This window comes from Elephas maximus, chromosome 1 (genome assembly GCF_024166365.1).
Source record: "Elephas maximus indicus isolate mEleMax1 chromosome 1, mEleMax1 primary haplotype, whole genome shotgun sequence".
NCBI classification, from domain to species: Eukaryota; Metazoa; Chordata; class Mammalia; order Proboscidea; family Elephantidae; genus Elephas; species Elephas maximus.
In genome coordinates, this window is record NC_064819.1 from 242,750,888 (window position 1) to 242,769,997 (window position 19,110).

The following is a 19,110-nucleotide window of genomic DNA, read 5'->3' on the forward strand; positions in this document are numbered from 1 at the left end:
AGCTCTTAACCACTGTACCACCAGGGCTCTGAGTCAGGATCAACTCGATAGCTGCAGGTTTGGTTTTTTTTTAATATGCTGTTGTAGTTCTTAGTTGCCGTCGAGTCTACTCTGACTCATGGCGACCGCATCTGTTTAGGGTAGAACTGCCCCACAGGGTTCTCAAGGCTGTGGCCTTTCAGAAGCAGATCGCCAGGCCTGTCTCCTGAGCCGCCTCTGGGTGGGTTGGATCCAATGACCTTTCAGCTAGTAGTCGAACGCTTCGCTGTTTGTTCCACCCAGAGACTCCACATATACATACACTCACATGTAAGATATTTCATCAACAATAACTGTCAGTGCGTTGAAGCAAACAGACATGCATCACTCCTCACCAGGAGCACCGTGTGCACAGCCCCTTGCGCCGACCACAGCCTCAGGGACCTGTCCGGGGACGCGGACACCAGCCACTCCCCACTGTGACTCCAGCTGACCGTGCTCACCGGCCCGTCATGACCTGGAGGGACACAGCAGTGTGAGGAGCCCGAATCTGATGTTACAGGTAAATACCAAGGAACAGTATTCCCTAGCAGCTTCATACAGCACACTCAGAACTGCATTGTTTAAGAATAAATAGCCTATTTGAAAGCATTATCTAGGTACAGTGATGCCAGTGGGACTAGAGCCCATACCATGATCAGGCTTAACGATGGTTTTCTATGTGAAGGGCCGGGCCCTGGGGCACAGTGGTTAAGTGTTTGGCTGCTAACCCAAAGGTTGGCAGTTCAAATCCACTCCTTGGAAACCCCACGGGGCAGTTCTACTCTGTCCTATACGGTCACTATGAGTCAGAATCGACTCAACTGCAATCGGGTTTTTGGGTGTGAAGGTCACATGCATCTGCAAGTGTATGTTTTATATAAATTATGTGTCATCATCTGCAACTTCACGATCATTTATCAGTAAAGAACCGTTACTCTTTAAACAGTGAAAGAAAAAGTCGAAAGGATTCACCACACATACTCTCATATAATTTGATCTTTTGTTGCAATGGATTTGAGAAGTGTCACCTAAAATTAAAAGGGCTGCCTGGGCAGGGGTCCTAAAGGCACTGAAAGGCCAGTCTTCAGGCATCTGAGCACAGGCAGTACACAGTATTTTAGTATTACCTGTAGAAACCGCAACCCAAACCAAGCCCGCTCTCAGCAAGTCAATCCTGACTCATAGTGACCCTACAGGACGGAGTAGAACTGCCCCAGTGGGTTTCCAAGGAGTGGCTGGTGGATTCAAACTGCCAACCTTCTGATTCACAGTTGAGCTCCTCACCACCGCGCCTAACAAAAATCCATTGTTGTCAAGTTGATTCTCACTCATAGCACCCCATGCGTGTCAGGGTAGCACTGTGCTCCACGGGGATTTCAATGGCTGATTTTTTTTTTTTTGGACATAATCACCAGGCCTTTCTTCTGAGGTGCCTCTGGGTAGACCCAACTGCCAACCTTTAGGTTAGTAGCTGAGCACAAACTACACCACACAAGGACCTTAAACTATACATGTTGTTGTTAGGTGCCATCGAGTCAGCTCCAGCTCATAGCGACCCTATGTACCACAGAATGAAACACTGCCCAGTCCTGCATCGTTCTCACAATGGTTGCTATGCTTCAGCCCATTGTTGCAGCCACTGTGTCAGTGCATCTCATCAAGGGTCTTCCTCTTTCCACTGACCCTCTACTTTACCAAGCATGATGTCCTTCTCCACCGACTGATCCCTCCTGGCAACATGTCCAAAGTTTTTGAGACATTGTCTCACCATCCTTGATTCTAAGGAGCACACTGGCTGTATTTTGTTCATTCTTCTGGCAGTCATGGTATATTCAATATTCTTCACCAACACCAGAACTCAAAGGCATCGACTCTTCTTCAGTCTTCCTTATTTGTCATTCAGCTTTCACGTGCATATGAGGCGAATGAAGACACCATGGCTTGGGTCAGGCGCACCATAGTCTTCACGGTGACATCTTTGCTTTTGCAGCAGATTTGCCCAATGGAGTGTGTCGTTTGATTTCTTGACTGCTGCTTCTGTGGGTGTTAATTGTGGATCCAAGTAAAATGAAAGCCTTGGCAACTTCAAGCTGTATATAGGCTATTGCATTAACAATCAGTTTATTTAATATACCCCATAAAGCTTCTAAAATATATATAAATATAAATAAGTCAACTGAAGAACAAAAGAAAACAAGGAGCCATGTGCTCTGCACTTCTTATCAAAATGTCTAAGGATATTTTTGTCACCACATGGACCACGTGATGGTATTCTGTCACTTCATGGCCCAAGTGACAATATTTTTGTCACCACAAGGCCCAAGTGATCGTATTTTTATCACCATACATCCCCCCGAAAAAACCAAACCTGTTGCCGTCGAGTAGATTCCAACTCACAGCGACCCTGTGAGGCAGAGAACTGCTCCCACAGGGTATCCGAGGTATGGCTGGCGGATCTCAACTGCCACCTTTTGGTCAGCAGCCAAGCTCTTAACCGCTGTGCCACAAGAGCTCCACGACATGGCCCAGGTGAGGATATTTTTGTGACCACATGGCCCACGTTTTCTGTCACCTCCGTCTTTGTCCTTGCTTCCTGTCAAAGAACTTGTCAAATATGCCAAAGTGCACCTTAAAGTACATCCCGTCTTCATGTCTGACACCGTGAAGGTCACTCCGTTTAAAGACGAAGGAACCACAGTTACCACTTACTCCACCGCCTCCTTTTACAAAAAACAAACTGAGGCTCAGCGGGGGGGGACGGTCACGTGTACGCAGCAGGTGCGTGCCAGTCCCCGGGCATCCTAACACATGGCCGGTGGCCTGGGGAACGGCACTTCCATGTGGAGAGGCCCTGAGCACAACGCGCCCCTCAACACCGAGCTGCCCCCAGGTCCTTCTGTCTGAGGCGGCGGCTGGCGGCTGTGGCTGACAGGTGGGCACGTGCACTTCTGCAGGGCGCCGTCTCGTTTCTGTGTCCCTCTACTCCAAGGTGTCTCCCTGGCTGTATATTCCTGACGGCAGACTCCGCCAGCCCAAGCTGCTTCTCCCAGACTGGATGTCCCTTCATCCATCTCTGAACCTTGACTTGCCCCAGCAACAATGCAGAAAGACTATCAGGCCAGGGAAGCAATCTTCAAATAATCAACCCCACCACGCCCTGGTCCCTCTGAGAAATGGGGGAGGCAGAGGGCGGCAAGCCCAAGGCGGCCAAGGATAAGCGTCTCCAAGTCCTGCCCAGGAGCGGACACAGGAGGGTGGGTGTGAGAGGAGAGGAGAGGAAGGGGTGTGGACAGGCATTAGATCACAGCCTGGATGGGACCTGTGTGTATGGCAAGGCAGGTGCAGTGAGCCACGGATGTGAAAGAGGAACGAGCCACCTTGGCTTCACACCTGAGCAGGGTGGCCCTCCTCAGCTCCTTCCAGGTGACTGCAGTAGACATGCAAAGAGCAGGCTGACTGCAGCGTCCCTGACAGTATCTGGGATACAGGTGACCAAGGGCTAAATGGTCGTTCCACCTGCTCCATCTATACACACTAGGGGCCAAGTCAGCGCCCTGTTAGGATTCTCCAGACTAGAGATCTCCTCGTTGGCCAGACTGTCCCCTCCCCTTTGGTCTCAGCACTTGAGTCACCCAGGTGAGTTAGTGTCCAGAGGGTGCCTCACAATATGCCCCTTTCATATTTGTCAGAAAACCAACAAAACAAAAGTGGAAATGCCAGGGAAGATTCAAAAATGAATGCACAAGGCCATTCTGTGACATGGCCCCAAGAACATGCCCAGGGGAAGTTAGCTGAGCAGCAAAATATCTACGGAGCTCTGCTGCCCTCTCATGGAAGTCTCTGGTAGTTACAACAACAGAGCCCAGGCCCCTGGAGGGCAGCCTGGCTCACAGTAAAAAGGAAAACTTAACGGTGCTTGTCACCATATCCAGGGCACTTCCACGGAGCACGAGTGACGTCTGAGACTCTACACCACCATAGAAATACTGCTCATTCAAATAACGCCTGTTCTGCAACGGAAGGGGCAGTCATCGTGGCGTTGTTGTAAATGGCTCCAGGAGCTGGACTTGGCGTCTGATCCTCCTCGGCCCTTCCGGGAGCCTGACCTTGGCAAACCCCGTGGTCGGCAGTGGGGGACTCGCTGCCCTTGCATGCCAGCCAGCCATCACGCCATGTGACCACCTCATCCACAGGTCACAGGATCATGCAGCCATACCGTCTGTGGTTCCTTATCAGCCAAACTGTGGACTAAACAGCTGAAACAATCTCTTCTACTCCTTCCCTTCCTCCTACAGCTGCCTGCTATGCTGCTCCACGAGGCCGATGCTGATGGACTAAGAAAGCACTCGTGACGCAGACACCGTGAAGCAATGCCTCTCTGCTGTCCCAACTTCACAGTCCTGAACAGCCCACCTTCAGCACTGGGCATCAGGCAGACTGTCCTAGCTCCTGGAATGATGACAACAGAAATTCTCACTTGATGTAGTGAAATTAGGCTCCCTCTCCCCTCTAAGCTCTGGTTCTACACACATATAAAGCATCACTGTGGAAACTACATTGTTGTTAGTTGCTATCAACCCCAACTCATGGTGACCCCATATACAACAGAACGAAAGGTTGCCCGGTCTAGCACCCTCTCGGTGATCACTGGTGTGCTCAAGTCCATTGTTATAGCCACAGTGCATTTTGAGTGCCTTCCAACCTATGGGGCTCATCTTCTAGCAAGGGGGCTCAAAGTTAATACGAAGGTCTCTTCAAAGCCAGGGGCCTCCATTCCCTACTGAACGGCCAGGTTGCTGCATTCTCTCTTTTCTCAATTTCACTACTGTAGTCAGATTTGTACTTTCCAAAGGTGTAAGTTCTGCTCAGAGACAATCACAAAGGCCTCGACTTCTGGTGTGACTGCTGTTTTGCCTGCTGCTCGTACATGTCCGAAACAGAGTAAGAAAGACTATGAAACCCTCATCTGGGGCCCCCTCTCCAGTTCTAGGGGCTCCTGCTTAAGAATGACACTTAAGAACGTGAGTGGGACGTAATCTTCGTCTCGGAATGGGGGTGTTATGGATTGAATTGTGTTCCCCAAAAATGTGTATCAACGTGGCTAGGCCATGATTCCCAGTATTGTGTGGTTGTCCTCCACATTGTGATCTCATAATCCTAGGTGTTATAAATCCTATCCTATCAGTCAGAATCCATGTGACAGCAATGGGAGTAACGAGATGATGTTAATGAGGCAGGATTAGAGGCAGTTATGTAAACGAAGCAGGACACAATCTACAGGATTAGGTCGTATCTTGAGTCGATCTCTTTTGAGATATAAAAGAAAGAACCAAGCGGAGAGAAAGGGGACCTACCACCACCAAGAAAGAAGAGCCAGGAGTGGAGCACGTCCTTTGGACCCAGATCCCTGCACTGCAAAACTCCTAAACTAGGGGAAGAATGATGACAAGGACCTTGCCCCAAAACCAACAGAGAGAGAAAGCCTTCCCCTGGAGCTGGTGCTCTGAATTTGGACTTCTAGCCTCCTAGACTATGAGAGAATAAGTTTGCTTGTTAAAGCCATCCGTCTGTGGTATTTCTGTTAAAGCAGCACTAAATAACTAAGACTGGGGACCACAGTGTTTTATACCAATCTAACAGAAGGAAGCTAGCAAGGGGTAATGACATGGCTGGCCTCAAACAGCTCAAAAGGAGCGTAAGGACAGGGATCGAGCGCTGGTCCTCCACCAGGCCAGCATTCTACCCACGAGGCAGACCAGGAGTGATGATGGACCAGGAAAGTTCTACCCAGACGGCTCCACCAGATTGAAAGGCCCATTTTCTGATTTTAATTTCATCCATCTATAAAAAAGTTACCTCTTATATAATTCCATACTCTTTAATTAAATCTTAAACATTCTGAAATAACTGACCCCATATGGTAACCACTGTCATCCGTCACTCACAGGCCTGTCATGAGATAGAGAGGTTCTCATGAATAAGGTCTCCAGATCCATCCATCTAGTCTGGGCATCTCCTCTGTGCCAGGCACAGCTTCAGCATTACAGATGGAACTGAAGTATTAGAAATTTCAAACCATTTTCATGGAGAACCTTTTAAAATTTAAAGCATAAACTCCTTTTTATGTTAAATATTATTATTATTAATAGCTTCACAAGTGAATGCACTGCTGGCGGCACTCTTGATGGCCATGAGCCTCCACAAGAGAGTTCATTTACCACCTAATGTCGACCACAGTCAGAAAGTCCAGAATATACTCATCTGATTTGTCTTAGATTATGATGAAAATAAAGCATCCATTTTTTCTGTTTTCTGGCTGAGAAGCCCACATATTTTCAAGGATGAGTCGTATGACTATCAAGCACCTAGAGATGTAAAGTGAAATGTGTGCTCGACCAGAGATGGGGGTTGAGACAGGGAAGGTGGGCAGTAACGGCTCTCCTCCCCAGACAGAAACAGACCACGTTTTTTAAAGCTAGTATTACTATCCACTGTATTTTCTAAATCCAGCGGAAAGCCCTTTTTCTAACCTTGCAATAGAGAAAGAAATATTTACCGTTTACATCAACAGTTCAGCAACAGAAAAGCGCCCACTTAGAGGTTCCCCAGAGATCAACCGGCACCTTAGAACAGCGCACTCAAAGCAAGGCTCTGCCTGGGGGCGTCACGGAACACACTAGAACGGCGTGGCGCGTGGGGGCGGGGGTATGAGATCAGGACAGAGAACGCTGCGGGCAGCGGTAGGTGCTCCCACAGTGAAGAGAAGAAAGCCCACCCACCGGGAACTACCCAGGAGGTAGATGCTCCCCACAGCAGAAGCAGAGCGGACTCAGCTCCGGTCCCCCTTTAGATGGCTCTCTCGCCCATGCGTGGGGTCTGCTTTGTCCTCAGAATCAGCCTCCCCAGCCGAGAGCCAGGCCTGCACGGGCCCGGGGACCTAGGCCGCAGCGTCTCCTCCAGAGCCTGGGCCGCCCTCCCTGTCTGGACGCACGGGCCCTCCCACCCGGCCAGCCCACCCACTCTCCCCCAGCCTCGCCCACCCCAACCCCATATCCCTGCGCAGTCACCGAAAGTGAGCGTTTCCGCTGTCGTCAAGGTGTCGATGGCACAGAAACATACTGACTTCCTAGTGACAGGTTGTGTGTGTGTGTGTGTGTGTGTATGTGTGTGTGTGTGTGTGTGCTTTTTGGTAAAACATCTACCAAACACAAGTTTTGATGCAAACAACATCAGGAACCTAATGAAGATTTGCAAGATCTTAGAGTTTGAGGACTCAGTATCTACAAATGCCAAGAGTTGTGAAGTTGAGATAAGTCATTTTAACATTAACGTCTCACCTAAAGCACTAGCTACTTTTTTTTTGTTTGCCTCGTTATGTTTACTAAAATGTCCACATAAACACCCTAATAACTTTCAAACTATATTTAGATAACATGGCTATATGAGATTCAACTCTACTCACTCCCCTGAGAACTCCACACCTGTCTGGGCTCTGATCTGTAACGCACGGGCACATCTACAAATGTGGCTGAAATTTCGCTGTCATAACTCTCACAGTTCAGTATAATCTGGTTTATGAAGTGTCCTCATGTCATCTCCCCAATTCAAGCCTTGGTTCTATTCTGTTGTTCCTATTTTGAAGGAAACAAAGTGGCCTTAGCCATTAATCATGAGGACCAAAGTGAGGCCCATCCCTAAATTCACACGAACTAAAATGCAGACGCACTTTACCTGAAAAAGCAGCTGGAGTTCCAGTAAGGCTGGCATCGAAGACAAGCAGTAAATGGTTGGCTAAGCCACAGGCTAGCCGCTGGCCATCACCTATGTAAGGAAAAAGTTAAGAAATATCTCTGACAGACTCCTAACTCGTAGGGTCAAAATTACTACAGGAAAAATGTGGAGTTTTTCCTAACTTGATGCTCTTTTTTCAGGTCTTAAAACTGTCTGAACCAAGCAGCTGACCACCTGTACTGAGGGTCCCTCCTGTGCACTATACACACCGTACTGACCCTGTGAAGGTGCCGTCTCTCAGCATCACCCAGCACCTTATAGAGCTGTTCTCAGTTTACAGAAGAGGGATGTACGGATGGGAGAGGTGGCAGCCTGCCCAGTCACACGGCAGAGAACGGCCGGATCTGGGATCTAACCTCAAAGCAGCCTGAAGACCAGGACCTCCACCCGTACACCACTGAAGTGCCCTGTCTCTCAGCTGCAGGCTTTTTTTTTTTTTTTAATTTTTACTGGGCTTTAAGTGAAAGTTTACGAATCAAACCAGTCTCTCATACAAAAATTTATATACACCTTGCTATATACTCCTAGTTGCTCTCCCCCTAATAAGACAGCACCCTCCTTCCCTACACCCTCTATTTCCGTGCCCATTCAGCCAGCTTCTGTCCCCCTCGGCCTTCACATCTCCCCTCCAGACAGGAGCTGCCCACATAGACTCATGTGTCTACCCGATTCAAGAGGCTCACTCTTCACCGGTATCATTTTCTATTTTATACTCCAGTCCAATCCCTGTCTGAAGAGTTGGCTTTGGGAATGGTTCCTGTCTTGGTCTAACAGAAGGTCTGGGGACTATGACCTCCAAGGTCCTTCTAGTCTCAGTCAGACCATTAAGTCTGGTCTTTTTATGAAAATTTGAGGTCTGCATCCCACTGCTCTCCTGCTGCATCAGGGATTCTCTGTTGTGTTCCCTGTCAGAGCAGTCATCGGTTATAGCTGGACACCATCTAGTACTTCTGGTCTCAGGCTGATGTAGTCTCTGATTTATGTGGCCCTTTCTGTCTCTTGGGCTCATAATTACCTTGTGTCCTTGGTGTTCTTCATTCTCCTTTGCTCCAGGTGGGTTGAGACCAATTGATGCATCTTAGATGGCCACTTGCTAGCATTTAAGACCCCAGACGCCACTCTCCAAAGTGGGATGTGGAATGTTTTCTTAATAGATTTTATTATGCCAATTGACCCAGATGTCCCCTGAAGCCATGGTCCCCAAACCCCCGGCCCTGATACACTGGCCTTTGAAGCATTCAGTTTATTCCAGAAGCTTCTTTGCTTTTGGTTTAGTCCCATTGTGCTGATCTCTCCTGTATATGTGTTGTCTTTCCCTTCACCTAAAATAGTTCTTGTCTACTATCAGATTAGTGAATACCCCCTCCCTCCCTCCCATCCCACTCTCATAACCATCAAAGAATATTTTCTTCTCTGTTTAAACTATTTCTTGAGTTCTTATAATAGTGGTCTCATACAATATTTCCCTTTTGCAATTGACTAATTTCACCCAGCATAATGCCTTCCAGATTCCTCCATGTTATGAAATGTTTCACGGATTCATCATTGTTCTTTATCGATGCGTAGTATTCCATCGTGTGAATATACCATAATTTATCCACTCATCCATTGATGGGCACATTGGTTGTTTCCATCTTTTTGCTATGGTAAACAGTGCTGCAGTGAACATGGGTGTGCATGTATCTGTTCATGTAAAGGCTCTTACTTCTCTAAGATATATTCCAAGGAGAGGGATTGCTAGATCGTATGGTAGTTCTATTTCTAGCTTTTTAAGGAAGTGCCAAATCGGTTTCCAAAGTGGTTGTACCATTTGACATTCCCACCAGCAGTGTATAAGTGTTCCAGTCTCTCCAAAACCTCTCCAACATTTATTATTTTGTTTTTTGGATTAATGCCAGCCTTGTTAGGGTGAGATGGAATCTCATTGTAGTTTTGATCTGCATTTCTTTAATGGCTAATGATCGTGAGCATTTCCTCATGTATCTGTTAGCTACCTGAATGTCGTCTTTAGTGAAGTGCCGGTTCATATCCTTTGCCCATTTCTTAATTGGGTGATTTGCTTTTTGTTGTTGAGTTTTTGCAGTATCATGTAGATTTTAGAGATCAGATACTGATCGAAAATGTCATAGCTAAAAACTTTTTCCCAGTCTGTAGGTATTCCTTTTATTCTTTTGGTGAAGTCTTTGGGTGAGCATAAGTGTTTGATTTTTAGGAGCTCCCAGTTGTCTAGTTTCTCTTCCACATTGTTAGTAATGTTTTGTATACTCTTTATGCCATGTATTAGGGCTCCTAGAGTTGTCCCTATTTTTTCTTGCATGATCTTTATTGTTTTAGATTTTATATTTCAGTCTTTGATGCATTTTGAGTTAGTTTTTGTGCATGGTATGAGGTATGGGTCTTGTTTCATTTTTTTTGCAGATGGATTGTTTCATTTTTTATGCCAGCACCATTTGTTAAAAAGACTGTCTTTTCCCCAGTTAACTGACTTTGGGGCTTTGCCAAATATCAGCTGATCATATGTGGATGGATTTATGTCTGGATTCTCAATTCTGTTCCGTTGGTCTATGTGTCTGTTGTTGTACCAGTACCAGGCTGTTTTGATTACTGTGGTGGTATAATACATTCTAAAATCAGGTAGTGTGAGGCCTCCCACTTTGTTCTTCTTTTTCAGTAATGCTTTACTTATCTGGGGTCTCTTTCCCTTCCATATGAAGTTGATGATTTGTTTCTCCACCTCATTAAAAAATGTTCTTGGAATTTGAATCAGAATTGCATTGTATCTATAGATCACTTTTGGTAGAATAGACATTTTTACAATGCTGAGTCTTGTTATCCATGAGCAAAGTATGTTTTTCCACTTATGTAGGTCTCTTTGGTTTCTTGCAGTAGTGTCTTGTAGTTTTCTGTGTATAGGCCTTTTATGTCTCTGGTAAGATTTATTCCTAAATATTTTATCTTTTGGGGGGCTACTGTAAATGATATTGATTTGGTGATTTCCTCTTCAATGTTTTTAGTTGGTGTAGAGGAATCCAACTGACTGTTGTATGTTTATCTTGTATCCTGATAATCTGCTGAACTCTTTTATTAGTTTCAGTAGTTTTCATAAGGATTCTTTATGGTTTTCCGTGTATAAGATCATGTCATCTGCAAATAAAGATACTTTCACTTCTTCCTTACCAATCTGAATGACCTTTATTTCTTTATCTAGCCTAACTGCTCTAGCTAGGACCTCCAGCAAAATGTTTAATAAGAGTGGTAATAAAGGGCATCCTTGTCTGGTTCCCATTCTCAAGGGGAATGCTTTCAGGCTCTCTCCATTTAGGGCAATGTTGGCTGTTGGCTTTGTTTAAATGCCCTTTATTATTTTGGGGAATTTCCCTTCTATTCCTGTTTTGGTGAGAATTTGTATCATGAATGAGTGTTGAACTTTGTCACATGCCTTTTCTGCATCAATAGATAAGATCATGTGGTTCTTTGTTTTATTTATATGATGGATTTATATGGTTTTATTTATGTGATGGATTACATTAACTGTTTTTCTAAGGTTGAACCATCCCTGCCTACCTGGTATGAATCCCACTTAGTCATGGTGGATTATTTTTTGACATGTTGTTGAATTCTATTGGCTAGAATTTTATTGAGGAGTTTTGCGTCTAAGTTCATGAGGGATATTGGTCTGTAATTTTCTTTTTCTGTGGTGTTTTTATCTGGTTTTGGTATCAAGGATATGGTGGCTTCATAGATTGAGTTTGGGAGTATTCTGTCCTTTTCTATGGTCTGAAATACCTTTAGTAGTAGTGGTGTTAACTCTTCTCTGAAAGTTTGGTAGAACTCTGCAGTGAAGCTGTCAGGTCCAGGGCTTTTTTTTGTTGGGAGTTTTTTTTATTACCTTTTCAGTCTCTTCTTTTGTTATGGGTCTATTTAGTTGTTCTATCTCTGTTTGTGTTAGTTTAGGTAGGTAGTGTGTTTCTAGAAATTTATCCATTTCTTCTAGGTTTTCAAATTCGTTAGAGTATACTTTTTCATAGTAATCTGATATGATTCTTTTAATTTCAGTTGGGTCTGTTGTGATATCGCCCATCTCATTTCTTATTTATTGTTTTTCTTTTGTCTGTCTGGCCAATAGTTTATCAATTTTGTTAATTATTTCAAAGAACCAACTTTTGGTCTCGTTAACACTTTCAATTGTTTTTCTGTTCTCTATTTCATACTTTTTTTTTATTTCATTTAATTCTGCTCTAATTTTTATTATTTGCCTTCTTCTGGTGCCTCACGGTTTCTTTTGTTGCTGTCTTTGTATTTTTTCTTGTATTTTCTTTTGATGAGTAGGATTGTTAGTCTCCTTTGTGGTTACCTTAATATTTACCCCTATTTTTCTACATTTAAACCAAACTTTTATTTCTTTATATCACCTTGACTTCTTCTCCATATGGAAGATCTATGACTACATTTCTTAGTCCCTCTTTATTCTTTTACATAATGACATCACTGTTCCCCTGTTTTGAGCGTTTCTTCTCTTGATTTATTTTGTGATTTCTCTGAGTTGATATCTGGTTGCTCTGTCTTGTGTTCTAGTCTTAGGTTGATATCTGATACTATTGCTTTTATAACCAGAGAAATCCCTTTAGTATTCATAGTATTGGTTTTGTTTTTACAAATTCCGTAAACTTCTGTTTATTGGAAAATGTCCTAATTTCGCCTTCATATTGAGAGACGGTTTTGCTGGTATGATTCTTGGCTGATAATTTTTTCCCTTCAATGCTTTATATAAGTCATCCCAGTGCCTTCTTGCCTGCATGGTTTCTGCTGAGTAGTTAGAGCTTATTATTGACTCTCCTTTGTAATGACTTTTCGTTTATCCCTAGCCGCTCTTAAAATTCTTTATCTTTGGTTTTGGCAAGTTTGTTTACAACGTGTCTTGGTGACTTTCTTTTGAGATCTACCTTATGTGGGGTCCAATGAGCATCTTGGATAGATATCCTCTCATCTTTCACGATATCAAGGAAGTTTTCTGCCGACAAATCTTCAACAATTCTGTCTGTATTTTCTGTTATACCTCCCGGTTCTGGTAATCCAATCACTTGTAGGTTATTTCTCTTGATAAAGTCCCACACAATTCTTAGGGTTTCTTCCATTTTTTTTTTAATTCTTTTATCTGATTTTTCTTCAGATATATTGGTGCCAAGTGTTTTTATCTTCAATCTCGCTTCTGCCTTCCATTTCCTCAATTCTGCTCCTCTGAGTTTCTACTGAGTTGTCTAATTCTGTAATTTTATTGTTAACCTTCTGAATCTCTGATTGCTATCTCTATGGATTCTTGCAGCTTATTAAATTTTTCATTATGTCCTTGAATAACCTTTTTAAGTTCTTCAACTACTTTATCTGTGAGTTCCTTGGCTGGTTCTGTGCTTTGCCTGATCTCATTCCTGATGTTTTGAAGAGTTCTGTATATTAATCTTTTGTATTCTAAATCTGGTAATTCCAAGAAGATCACCATTAACCAGAAGATTCCTCGATTATTTATTTTCAGAGCCTGTTGAAGCAATCATGGTCTGCTTCTTTATGTGATTTGATATTGACTGTTGTGTTCAAGCTATCTATGAGTTATTGTATTAGTTTATTTTATGTTTGCTTACTGTATCCTAGCTTCTTGCTTTGTTTTGTCTTGATATGCCCAAATAGGCTGCTTGAGTGAGGTATCTTGATTATTTTCACCTTTGAAGCTCTAATGCCCTGTCACCAGATGGCTAGAGCTGTTACCAGGTAAAAGAGCCTAGGAGTCCATTCACTTTTCTTGTATGGATTCAGCTCAGGTATCCAGGTAGTTGGTTAACAAGTGTGTGGTACAGGCTCTGTCCTACAGTCTTAGAGGGGCAGGGGTGATTGGTGTAGGTACAGTTATCTGGTTGCAGCAGGGGGTCACACTCTGAACAAAGCAGAGGGCTGACAGCTGTCCCCCAAGTGTCTCTGAGTAAAGTGCACCCTTGTTCCCTAGAGCACACAGGTGGTTGGATTCTCCAGCCAGACCACGGGCACCGGATGCTTTTAGTTTTAAGGATTGGGAGGTACCACTTATCCTTAGACCCCTGTCACAGGTGGCTAGGTGACATGAGTGGAGCTGCCAGTCCTTAGACCCCTGATGTGGGTAGGTGAGGACTCTGTATAATAGGCAAAGTGGTGTCAGACATCACATACCTCTCCACCACACAGCTGAAACAGATGCAGTCTGCCAACAAGGGCCTATTCTCCTGAAACGGGCCCACAGAGGTCCATGCAGGGTGAAAGGCATTCAAAGTCCCCAGACAGTTTATGCCTGGACAGGAGCCGCTTCTGTCCTAAGCTCCCCTGGTTAGTGTAGATGGCAGATTTTCTTTTCCCCCAATTGTTAATTCAGTCCTTCTCCAAGGCCGGGAGAATGGCTCAGGGCATGCAGCAGGACCTATGTCAGGCCTAGGGAAATCGACAACCACTAAAGCCAGCTTGGGGGCTAGGGGTGCAGTAAAATATATGCAAGTACTTAGCTTTTGTCCAGAACACTGTTCTTCTCTGGTTCCGGAGGTGTGAGTAGACTGTGAGGCTCGCTGCCTCTCCCTGAGGAAACCACATTTGGAACACTACCACCAGCCCCGCCGCAGTTGCTCTAGGGAATGGTGCTCAGGGTTCCCAGTGATTCAGGTCCAGCAACTCCTCGCCACTTCTAAACCGTCTCTCCCTCCCCCTGCTGCTCAGTCCGTTTTCTAACTTTGCCGTTGATGTTCAGGGCTCCTAGCTTGTCATATATATAATCATTTCACTTGTTTTTTCAGGTCTTTGTTGTAAGAGGGATCACCGGAAGTGTCTGACTACTCTGCTGTCTTGGCCCTACCTTAGCAGCAGACTTTTTAAGAGGCATGTTCAGCTTAGCCATTACATTCCAAACATTTCCCTAACATACAGTAAAAATAAATCACAGACGTAAACTGTAATATTCAAACTTGAGGATCTATAACAGCGAACACATATACTAATCTATAAAAAGGAAGCCTATTGAAAAGATATTTACTTAAATGATAATACTACATATCTAATTTCCAAAAATTATTCTAAAAGTTTTACGGAATTATATAGATAGAATTATACAAAAATGAAGCGCATTAAGCAGGGTTGTAAGTAATGATCATCTTTAGGTGATCCATGTGAGATATTCTAGGAGTGAGAGAAGGCCAGAGGTGACAGGTACTGGCCACAGGCAGCCCTGGGTTAAAGCAAGGCCACGTTCCATTGGCAACTCGGTGTAGGAACCAGAATGCAGGTTCACTTCTGAAAGAAAAGCTCCAGGTGTGAAACTACTCAGGAGAGAACAGAGGACGCCATTACAACAGCCCAAGCTTCTTCATGCATTACTCAGGAAAGAAGTCTGGCAAACGTACTACATACACTTGAGAAGGGAGTGTCTGCCACATAAGGAGGAGAGGCCAGCCCCACAAGAGACTGCCTTTGCAAAGTCACCCAGAAGGGCCAGTGCAAATGTGATAGGACATCACCTGCCGGTGAGCAGACCGCAGGCCTCCCAAGGGACCTGGGCTGTCCTGCTAGAGTCTTCCATCCTCCAGCCACCTTCCATGGTCAGCCAACTCTAGGCCTACTTGGGAGCAGAGGTAAGCCAGTTTATAGCTGGTGTCCCTGGGTGGCCATGAGCAAGCAAGCCCAAGAGGGAATGTTCTAGAACAATTCCCATTAACCTAGACTCAAACAATGTCATAGATTCAAGTAACCAAGAGATAACACATATTTGCATTAGAATCATGGACAGACAAAAAGACCCTCACAAATGAACAACCCAGTCCTGGGGGGCAGTGTACCTGAATACTGCAGGCAGCACACCATGGTTGGAGCCTCAGCCACAGCAACCTGCTCTCGAAGGCGGCCTGGCAGGGTACTCTCCAGAGGATATTCTTTGCTTTAAGGAATATCACAAATGATAAAAGTCAGGAGAGGCTCTGATGTGACACTGGACTAAAAATGAAGTGGATTTCCCCTATTTACATGCATCATTCTATTCCATTAAATGTGAATACATATATGTACATCTAATGAAAACCTTACCTTACAGCCATGGAATAACTCTTCAAAACAGACTTCATTCCATATTGTGAAAACACTCACATATTTTAAACATAAAACGGTAAAGATTTATCATGTCTAACATAAACTGAGAGGAATACTATGAAAATTTGTACAGGAGTCTTACCAAGAGAAAATATGTTTTACCTGCAAGTTCCATACTCTTTATGGGTGGCTATCAGGATGTTCTGATGTTGTTGTTAGGTGCCGTCGAGTCAGTTTCGACTCACAGTGACCCTGTTTACAACAGAACACTGCCCAGCACCATCCTCACAATTATTGTTATGCTTGAGCCCATTGTTGCAGCCACCATGTCAATCCATCTCATTAAGGGTCTCCCTCCTCTTCGTCGACCCTCTCCTTTACCAAGCATGATGTCTTTCTCCAGGGACTGGTCCCTCCTGACAACACGTCCAAAGTATGTGAGACATAGTCTCGCCATCCTTGCTTCTAAGAAGCATTCTGGTTGTACTTCCAAGGCAGATTTGGCAGTCCATGGTATATTCAATATTCTTCCACACCACAATTCTTCTTCGATCATTCCTTATTCATTGTCCAGCTTTCACATGCACAGGATGCGAATGAAAATACCACAGCTTAGGTCAGATATACCTTAGACTTCAAGGCGGCATCTTTGCTTTTCAGAACTTTAAAAAGGTTCTTTGCAGCACATTTGCCCAATACAATGCATCTTTTGATTTCTTAACTGCTGCTTCCATGAGTGTTGACTGGGGATCCAAGTAAAATGAAATCCTTGACAACTTCAATCTTTTCTCTGTTTATCATGGTGTTGCTCATTGGTCCAGTTGTGAAGATTTTTTTCTCTTTATGTTAAGGTGTAATCCATACTGAAGACTATGGTCTCTGATCTTCACCAGTAAATGCTTCAAGTCCCCTTCACTTTCAGCAATCACGGTTGTGTCATCTGCATATCACAGGTTGTTAATGAGTCTGCCTCCAATTCTGACACCCCATTCTTCTTCATATAGTCCAGCTTCTTGGATTATTTACTCAGCATACAGATTGAATAGGTATGGTGAAAGTATACAACCCTGACACACACATTTCCTGACTTTAAACCAAGCAGTATCTCCTTGTTCTGTCTGAACAACTGCCTCTTGATCTATGGAAAGGTTCCTCATGAGCACAATTATGTGTTCTGGAGTTCCCATTCTTCTCAATGTTACCCATAGTTTGTTATGATCCACACAGTCAAGTGCCTTTGCATGGTCAATAAAACACAGGTAAACATCCTTTTGGTATTCTCTGCTTTCAGCCAGGATCCATGTGACATCAGCAATGATATCGCTGGTTCCACGTCCTCTTCTGAAACCTCTTGAATTTCTGGCATTTCCCTCTTGACATACTGCAGCAGCCACTTTTGAATGATCTTCAGCAAAATTTTACTTGCGTGTGATATTAATATTGTTCAATAATTTTTACATACATCTTGGCATAGACGAGTGAGCTCTTTGAGTGCTACATCCATTTGTTTAAACATCTCAATTGATACTCTGTCAATTCCTGGAGCCTTATTTTTCACCAATGCCTTCAGTGCAGCCTGGACTTCTTTCTTCAGTGCCATCGGTTCCTGATCGTATGCTATTTCCTGAAATGGATGATCATAGACCAATTATTTTGGGTATAGTGACTCTATGTACCCCTTCAATCTTCTTTTGATGCTTCCCCATAGAATCCTTCAATACTGCAACTTGAGGCTTGAATTTCTTCTTCAGTTCTCTCAGCTTGAAAAATGTCAAGTGTGTTCTTCCTTTTTGGTTTTCTGTCTCCAGGTCTTTGCATGTGTCATCATAATACTTTACTTTGTTTTCCTGAGCTGCCATTTGAAATCTTCTGTTCAGCTCTTTTACTTCATTATTTCTTTGTTTTGCTTTAGCTACTCGACGTTCAAGAGCAAGTTTCAGAGTCTCTTCTGACATCCATTTTGGTGTTTTCTTTCTTTTCTGTCTTTTTAATGACTTCTTGCTTTCTTCATGTATGATGTCCTTGATGTCATTCTAAAACTTGTCTGGTCTTCGGTCATTACTGTTTGATGCATCAAACCTATTCTTGAGATGGTCTCTAAATTCATGATCGTTTACTCAAATAATCTGCAAATGGCTCATATTTATTATCAAAGTACCCACAGCCCCAGTTTCTAAAAGAAACTGAGGAGAGCTGAAAAATGAAGGAACTGGTGCTGAGAACCCAGCGCAATGGTAAGAAGAAGTGACACGCCTACATGAACCCCACCAGAGGGCTAGGGCCACTGGTGGCCAGGCCCAACACCAACCCCATGCCAGAGTGGAGGGCAAGAGGCTACAGAAAAGCATCAATAAAAGTGGATAAACCAGAGTCCAGTGAGCACCTTTGCTGATCTGGTGATTTTCCACATGTACTTGTGATGCATATTAAAACAAACAACGTTTTAAACACTGTAGCCCACATCTTTTTTTAGATGATGTGATCTTTAAGGTCCAGAGCTAGAAGGAGCCCAAGAGGCCCCTCCCCGGGTCCTCCAAGTGTGAACAGGAGTTTACAAGACTTGTCCAGAGGCTCCAAGACAGCCATGGAGCCAGAATCAGGAACCAAGCCCCAATGTCCATCTCTAACATTCATCGCCAACACCCAGTGCCAATGCATATCCCCAAAGCACAGCCCCAACACCCAACCCCAACATCCAGCCCCAACACCCAGCTCCATCACCCACCCCCACACACAGCCCCAATATCCTGCTCAAAGACCAGCCCCAAAGCCCAGCTCCAATGCCTGACAGAGGAAGCCCTTCCCAAGGAATGAGTCAGCCAGAACCAGTCAAGATCAGCACTTAGCATTGCAAGGGCTCAAGTTTTCTATTCACTTATTATCAAAGCAGCTTAAGAATAATCATTAGCTACAATGTTTTCTTTTCATTTATCTCCAGCATTAACAGAATCGATCTCCAGGGATTGACAGAATACCAGCTGAGATATTTCAACAAATGGATGCAGCACTGGAGGTGCTCACTCATCTATGCCAAGAAATATGGAAGACAGCTACTTGGTCAACTGACTGGAAGAGATCCATATTTATGCCTATTCCCAAGAAAGATGATCCAACCAAATGCAGAAATTACTGACCAATATCATTAATATCACAGGCAAGCAAAATTTTGCTGAAGATCCTTCAAAAATGGCTGCAGTATATCAACAGGGA

General features: G+C 44.2%; 1 protein-coding gene across 9 annotated transcripts in view; it reads right to left on the bottom strand.

The window, feature by feature from the left end:
- The window catches only part of WDR27 (WD repeat domain 27), a 224,797-nt gene that overhangs the window by 155,332 nt on the left and 50,355 nt on the right, over positions 1-19,110 (bottom strand). For all 9 annotated transcript variants that reach the window (XM_049905848.1, XM_049905818.1, XM_049905796.1 and 6 more), the window contains 3 exons: positions 15,654-15,751; positions 7,753-7,842; positions 375-496 (listed from right to left, as the gene is read on the bottom strand). In XM_049905848.1, coding sequence (XP_049761805.1) covers positions 375-496; positions 7,753-7,842; positions 15,654-15,751 — 310 coding nt within the window. The remainder of the gene's footprint in view (positions 1-374; positions 497-7,752; positions 7,843-15,653; positions 15,752-19,110) is intronic.